Source organism: Corapipo altera, unplaced genomic scaffold (genome assembly GCF_003945725.1).
Source record: "Corapipo altera isolate COAL_440 unplaced genomic scaffold, ASM394572v1 131710, whole genome shotgun sequence".
Taxonomy (NCBI): domain Eukaryota; kingdom Metazoa; phylum Chordata; class Aves; order Passeriformes; family Pipridae; genus Corapipo; species Corapipo altera.
Genome location: NW_020886099.1, coordinates 1 through 7,600, shown reverse-complemented (window position 1 = coordinate 7,600; position 7,600 = coordinate 1). Strand labels below are relative to the sequence as shown.

General features: G+C 62.5%; 1 protein-coding gene across 1 annotated transcript; it reads left to right on the top strand.

The window, feature by feature from the left end:
• Positions 1 to 99: 99 nt before the first annotated feature.
• Positions 100 to 1,938, top strand: LOC113941010 (F-box only protein 42-like; the record flags this gene model as incomplete). The annotated part of the gene is made up of 2 exons (XM_027632170.1): positions 100 to 225; positions 749 to 1,938. Coding segments are annotated over 2 exons (1,182 nt in total), but the record flags the coding sequence as incomplete, so codon positions are not given.
• Between the last annotated feature and the right edge of the window lie 5,662 nt (positions 1,939 to 7,600).

Genomic DNA, 7,600 nt, shown 5'->3' with positions numbered 1-7,600 from the left:
CTCCTAAATCCCAACGTGGGATCCTAAATCCCAGCCTGGGCTCCTAATTCTCAGCCTGGGCACCTGAGTCTCGCCCCAGGCTCCTAATCATGCCCTCTTCCCTCGCAGCTCTTCAAGGACGCGTGGCTGCTGCACATGCAGGCCAACCCCTGGACGTGGCAGCCGCTCAAGGTGGAGAACGAGGACCACGGAGCGCCGGAGCTGTGGTGCCATCCTGCCTGCAGGGTACGGGCACGGCGGGGTCCCTGCCCCCACACAGCCCCTCCTCCTGCTGCCCTTGGGCCACATTCCCTGGCCAGGGAACAAAGCACCGATCACACCCACCATCATCCAGGGGGCGTGATCTCGGCAGCAAAGTGGGCTCCTAAATCTGAACCCAGGCTCCTAAATCCCAACCCAGGCTCCTAAATACCAACCTGAACTCTTTAAATATCACACTGGGCTCCTGAATCTCAGCCTGGGCTCCTGAATTCCAGCCTGGGCTCCCAGATCCCAACCCAGACTCCTAAATCTCAAACTGGGCTCCTGAATCTCAGCCCAGGCTCCTGAGTCCCAACCCGGGCTCCTAAATCCCGACACAGGCTCCAAAATCTGAACCCGGGCTCCTAAATCCCAACACAGGCTCCAAAATCTGAACCTGGGCTCCTAAATCCCGCCCCGTGCTCCCTGCCCAGCCCGCTCCCCAGCCCCTGGTTTCGCGGTGCAGAGGCTCCTCGCGGTGTCGGTGACCGGTCTCCTCTCTCGGCAGGTGGGGCAGTGTGTGGTGGTGTTCAGCCAAGCCCCCAGCGGGAGGGCCCCGCTCAGCCCCAGCCTCAACTCGCGCCCGTCGCCCATCAGCGCCACGCCGCCCGCCCTGGTGCCGGAGTCGCGGGAATACCGCTCGCAGTCCCCGGTGAGGAGCACGGACGAGGCTCCCTGCGTGAACGGCCGCTGGGGCACCCTGCGCCCGCGGGCGCAGCGGCACACGCCGGCGGGCTCCCGCGAGGGCAGCCTGTCCCCGGCCAGGGGGGACGGCTCCCCCGTGCTCAACGGGGACGGCGCGTCCCCCGGAGCCCCCCCGGACAGCCCGGGGCAGGCGCTGTCCCCCGGCACCCCCTCGGCCGCCGAGGGCCTCGACCCGCGCGTGGGGCCTGGGCCGCGCCGGGGCTCGCTGCCGGAGCACGGGGAGCTGCGCCTGGGCGCCGCCGAGCCGGGCTGGGAGCACAAGCCCCTGGACGGCGCCGAGGGCAGGACGGCGGGCGCGCGGATCCCCCCCGAGCACACTAACGGCCTGCACAGCCCCCCGCCCGCGCCCGGCTCCCTGCCCCTGTCCCCCGGCTCCCTGCCCGTGTCCCCCGGCGCGCTCCGCCGCAGCCTGGAGGCCGTCAAGGCCTTGGCCTCCAAAGCCGCCTCGGCCTCCTCGGCGCTCAGTCCCCCCCCGGTGTCGTCCCCGGGCTCCCCCGGCGCGGAGCCGGCGCGGGCGGGCGCGGCCCAGGGGGACGGGCACTCCCTGCCGCCCATCGCCCGGCGCCTTGGCCACCACCCGCCCCAGTCCCTGAACGTGGGCAAGCCCCTGTACCAGAGCATGAACTGCAAGCCCATGCAGATGTACGTGCTGGACATTAAGGACACCAAGGAGCGGGGCAGGGTCAAGTGGAAAGTGTTCAACAGCAGCTCCGTGGTGGGACCCCCCGAGACCAGTCTGCACACGGTGGTGCAGGGCAGGGGCGAGCTCATCATCTTCGGCGGCCTCATGGACAGGAAACAGAACGTCAAATACTACCCCAAAACAAATGCCTTGTACTTTGTGCGAGCAAAGAGATAATGCGGCCCCAGCCCGCCGCCACCCCCGTCCTCCCCCTTCCCGCGGCTCTTCCCGGTCCTTCCCGGCCCCCATCCCGTCACACAGCGACCAAACTGTGAATTAGGGAGCAGGAAACCAATAAAAGTCCGAGCAAAGCCTCCAGCGCTGCCCAGTCAGACCCCAGTGAAGCCGGTGGCGGAAGGACCCCAGGGATTCGGGGTGGATGGAATTCTGCCATCCGGGACCCCCATGAGGTTGATTTTCCAAGGGTTTGGGAGGCTTCGTCCCTCCGAAACCCCTCCAGAGCTCCTCGGGAGCCTCGTGGGGTTTGAGTGAGCCTGGTTTTGTAGGAACAACCCAAACTCTGGCAGGCAGGAGGAAGGAGCCGGGTGAATTCCACGCCTGGCTCCGTCAGGAGAACAGCAGCAATATCCCCCTGGGAATGCCCAGCACTGGGAAATCCTGCTCGACACAAACACGATGCCTTTTTTTTTGCCTCACCTGCCGCTCTCGCCCCTGTCCTTGGGCAGGGCCAAAACAAGGAGGAAAGGACAGGATTTTGTGTCAGAATGCCAAATATATTGATTGTTCCCATCCCTCCTCTCCCTGCCATGCTGGATCAGGCTTCGGGATCGGCCCCGATCCCATCTGATCACCTAAAAATCCACTTATCTCCCCAAAATGGAGACGTTTGGCTGCCAATTCCCCTCTGGACTTCAAGGGTTCATTTCACTCGACATCCCAAACCCATTCAAGGCCAAACCAGCCCCTTGGAGCTTGGGGACAGGGTGGGTTTTCCAGGGAAAAGGATGAATATTGGTGAATTTGAGGGCGTGAGCAGCCTCTGCAGCAACTTCACCTCATCTTTGCACGTGCCTCCTTCCACACGGATTCCATTCAAATCCCAAGGGATTGAACCTGTGCGTCCTTCTGGGACAACCCCCCTCCTTCCCTTTCCCCTCCGGGGGGTGGGAAAAACAGGTGGATTCTGCCAGATTTTGGTCAACAACCTCCAGGACCCCGAAAACAGGGAGCCCTCCCCAAGCCGGCAGCGCCATGACGTGGTCCCTCCTTCCCGGGATTTTTGTTTCCCTCCATTCCCACTGAGCTTTTTGCCGGTCGGAGCCTTAAATCCCATCCCAGCCGTGTGGGGATGGGGAGGGATTTGCTTCACCCTGTTGCCACCTCTGTAAATAAACCCCTGGTCCAACCCGACCTCTCCCGTCCATCCCAAAATGATTTGTCCCAAGGGAAAAGCAAAATTGTCCCTGTCCCAAAAAAACCAGAAACCTCAGGAGCACCAAGGGTGAGCTGTGAAATATTCCCTCTGGGAAGGCGGTCGGGGCTTCGGCAGCGATTCCCACCCCCCTTTGCATGTTTTTGGTCATCCATCCCAAAAAAAGAAAGGGATGGATGGAGCGTTGATTCCTTCTCCCTACGCGGGGCACCCCTGGAGGGGTGTTTTCCCAATGTTTACATCCCGAAAATCCCACCAAGCCGGGGCCGTCCCTGCTCCACCCCTGCCATGGAAACGCATGTTCTGTGCCCTTAACGAGGAATTCCTCCCAAACTTTGATCCCTGGATCCCCCGGGAGCCGCTGGTGCTGTGAGCGAGGTGCCCCCCCCGCGACTCAGGTGTCCCCCCGCCGTCATTCCCGACTGCAGGAACGGGAAGCGATTCCGGTGATATTTAAAACCTTCTGTACATTTTTGGGGGGTTCGTGGGGGTCCCTCCCCCCCCAATCCCGAGGAATTTTTAGCGGTTTAACAAATAAAAAAAAAAAAAGGAAAAGAAATGGATGGTCGGTGATTTTGGGGAGAGAATGACACGGAGGGGAACTCCCTGCTGCCATTCCCGAAAGTTTGGGGGTGAAAAAGGGAGAATGTGGGGTCTTTTTGGGTGAAAAAAGGGGAATATGTGTCCCAGGAGCAATGGGGGGAAAGGGAGGCAACAGGGTTGGGGGTTCAGGAAAAGGGGGCAGTACTGGGAACCAGAGATCCCAAAGCTTGTCAGGGATGGAAACTGGGAATGGGGACCCCAAAGCCCACTGGGGTTGGAAACTGGGGACCCCAAAGCCTGCTGGAGGTGGGAATTGGGGCCCCCAAGGCTTGTCGGGCATGGAAACAGGATGGGAGCCCCAAAGCCTGACAGAGTTGGGAACTGGGGGCCCCCTCAGCCCTGTTAGAGGTGGGAATTGGGGATGGGGACCACAATTCCTGGGAGAACTGGAAACTCAGGGGCCCAAAGCCTGCCAGGGCTGGGAATTGGGGATGGGGATCCTAAAACCTGCTGGGGCTGGAAACTGCAGATCCCAAACCCTGCCAGTGTGGGGAATTTTAGACCCCACAGCATTCCAGAGTCAGTAATTAGGGAGGAGGACTCCAAAGCCTGGGAGAATTGGGGACCCCAAAGCCTGTTGAAGCTGGGAATTGGAGATGGGGATCCCAAAATCTGTTGGGGCTGGAATTTGAGAGCTGGGGATCCTAAAGCCTGTCAGGGCTGGGATTTGGGGATGGGAACCTCAAAGTCTGCCAGTGTTGGGAATTAGGGACCTCAGAGCCTGTTGGGATTGGAAATTGGGGATGGAACCCCAAAGTCTGCTGGATCTGGGAACTGGGGACTCAAAAACCTGTCAGGGTTGGGAACTGGGGATCCCAAAGCCGGGGGGGGGCTGAGATTTGAGAGACCCCAAAGCCTGTTGGGGCGGGAATTTGGGGAGGGGGATCCCAAAACCTGCCAGTGTTGGGAACGGGGGATCCCGAAGCAGGGTCGGCTCTCTCCACGTGCCGCCCCGGCCCATCCCCGGCGCATGCGCGGTTGGGGGGGCGCGGTCTCGCTCTAGCCACGCCCCGTATGTGACGTCACGCGGAAGCGGCGGTGAGCGGAGGGGCCGCGTCTTAAAGGGACCGCGCCGGGAAATTGGGGGGGTGGGGACACGAATTGGGGGGGCTCGGGGGGCACAGAGCGCGGGGAGGGAGAGGGGGGCTGCGATCACCCCCTTTTAAATGTTGGGGAGGGGGGCGGAGCCCGTTAGGAGGGCACAGACCCCGGGGCGGGCGGGGACCCCCTGGGAGGGTGATGGGACCCCCGAGGGGGGGTTGGAGACCCAGAGGGGGCTTTTGTGACCCCGTGGTCGGGTTTAGAGACCCCAAAGGAACTTTTAGGTACCCCGTGGGAGGATGCTGGGACCCCATGGCAGGTTTAGGGACCCTATGGAGGGTTTTAGGGACCCCAAAGGTGGTTTTAGGGACTCCAGGGGGGGTTTTAGGGACCCCAAGAGAATTTTTAGGGACCCCATGGCAGGATGCAGTGACCTCAGAGGGGAGTGCAGGGACCCCACGGGGCGGTTTTAGGGACCTCACAGGGATTTTAGGGACCCCATGGGAGGATGGTGGGATCCCAGAAGGGAATTTAGGGACCCCCTGGGTGGTTTTAGGGACCGCTTAGGAGGTTTAAGGACCTTATGGAGGGTTTTAGGGACCCTGTGGGGGGGTTTAGGGACCCCAAGAGAATTTTTAGGGACCTCATGGCAGGATACAGAGACCTCAGAGGGGGGTGCAGAGACCCCACAGGGAGTTTAGGGACCCCATGGGAGGATGGCGGGATCCCAGAGGGGAATTTAGGGACCCCATAGGGGGCTTAGGGACCCCAAGGGAATTTTAGGGGCCCCATGGGGGGTTCAGGGACCCCACAGGTGGTTTTAGGGACCCCGAGAGAATTTTTAGGGCCCCCCTGGGCTGACCCAGAGCCCCCGAGGGGGTCAGAGGGGACTCCCCGCCCCCCAGAGCCGCGGGGTGCAGTGACCCCCCCTGGGGGACGGGGGGTCCCCTCCGTGTCCCGCAGGCGCGGGGGGTCCCATGGCAGAGCGGGATTCCCAGGATCCGCAGGATTCCCAGGATCCGCGGGATTCCCGGGATCCGCGGGATTCCCCGCTGGAGCGGGGCTGGCTCCTGTCGCCCCCCCGGCCGCCCCTACCTGGAGTCGCTGCTGCAGCGGAACCGGCGGCGGGTGTTCGGTGAGACCCCCGCCCCGCCGGGCTCAGCCCCCCAAAACCCCCCAAAAACCCCCAAAAACCCCCAAAACCGCCGTCCCCCTCCCCAGGGCTGCTGGAGCGGCCGGCGCTGCCGCCCCCCCTGGCCGTGCCCACCCTGCCCTACAAACTGTTCCTGGTGGGAAGAAGCGGCGTCGGGAAAACCGCCCTGGTGGCAGCGCTGGCCGGGACCCCCCGGACCCCCCGGGCCCCCGGGACCGCCGCGACCCCCGCGCACCACGAGACCCTCGGTACGGCCCGGGAGCCATTGGGGTGGAGGGGGAACCCCACAGGGGGTTCAGGGATCCTGGGAGGGGGGTGTTCATGGACCCCTGATGGTGGGACCCCATAGAGGGTTCTGGGACCCCATGTGGGGGTTCAGGGATCCCATAGGGGTGAACAGGGACCCTATAGGGGTGCACAGGGACCCCCGATGGTGGGACCCCACAGGGGGTTTGGGATCCCACAGGGGTGTCAGGGATCCTGGGGGTGGGAACGGGGTTCATGGTGGGACCCCATAGAGGATTCTGGGACCCTACAAGGATGTCAGGGACCCTTTTGGGGGTTCTGGGACTCTCTGGGAGTATTCAGGGACCCCGGATGGTGGGACCCCATAGAGGGTTCAGGGACCCCATGTGGGGGTTCAGGGACCCCACAGGGGGTTTTGGGATCCCATAGGGTTGTCAGGGACCCTCTGAAGGGGTTCATGGGCCCCTGATGGTGGGATCCCACAGCAGGTTCTGGGACCCTACAGAGATGTCAGGAGCCCTGGGGGGGGGTTCTGGGACCCCATGGAGGGTGGTAGGACTCCAAAGAGGGTTCTGGGACCCTACAGGGATGTCAGGGACCATTTGGAGGGGGTTCTGGGACCCCATGGGGGTATTCAGGGACCCCTGATGGTGGAACCCCAGAAGGGGTTCACGGACCCTACAAAGAGAGGGCCTAGGGTCCCTCTGGGGGGATTCAGAGACCCCATGGGAGGATACAGGGATGGGGAGGGCACAGACCCCACAGGAGGGGTGCAGAGATCCCATAGAGGGAGTTCATGGGCCCTGTGGGGGAGTTCTGGGACCCTGTGGAGGGTTCTGGGACCCCACAGAGGGTTCAGGGATCCAAAAGGGGATGCAGAGAATCCATGGGGAGGGCACAGACCCCATAGGAGGGATGCAGGGACCCTGGGGGGGTTCAGGGACCCCATGGGATGATACAGGGCCTCCATGGGCACAGATCCCATGGTTGGGGTCTCCCCTGGCCCCGTGTCACCCCCCCCCAGGCAGGTTTGCACCCCCAGATTTTCCCCCACTGGGTGTCTCAGGGGGCTGAGACCAGGCAACACTTCATCACACCGATGGCAACTCCCACTGTTTTTTGGGGGGTTCTGGGGGGATTTTTGGGATTGTTGGTGTCTCCCTTGACCACCATCAGTGGGTTTGCACCCCCAGACTTCACCCCACTCCATCCCTGGGCAGGCTGAGAACAGGCAACACTTTGTTACACTGATGGGTTCACAGACGCTGCTCATTTTTAGGGGATTTGGGGGCATTTTTTGGGGTGTTGGTGTCACCCCTGACCCCCTGTCTCCCCCCAGGGCGGGTTTGCACCCCCCCATTCAATCCCTGGTTGGGCAGAGCCCGTTCACACTTCATTGCACTGATGAATTCCCAGCCCCTGCAGGGTTTTTGGGGGTTTGGATGGGGATTTTTGGGGGTGTTGATGTCACCCTTGGCCCCGTGTCCCCGTTTGCACCTTGGATTTCACCCCAGTCCATAACTGGGCAGGCTGAGAA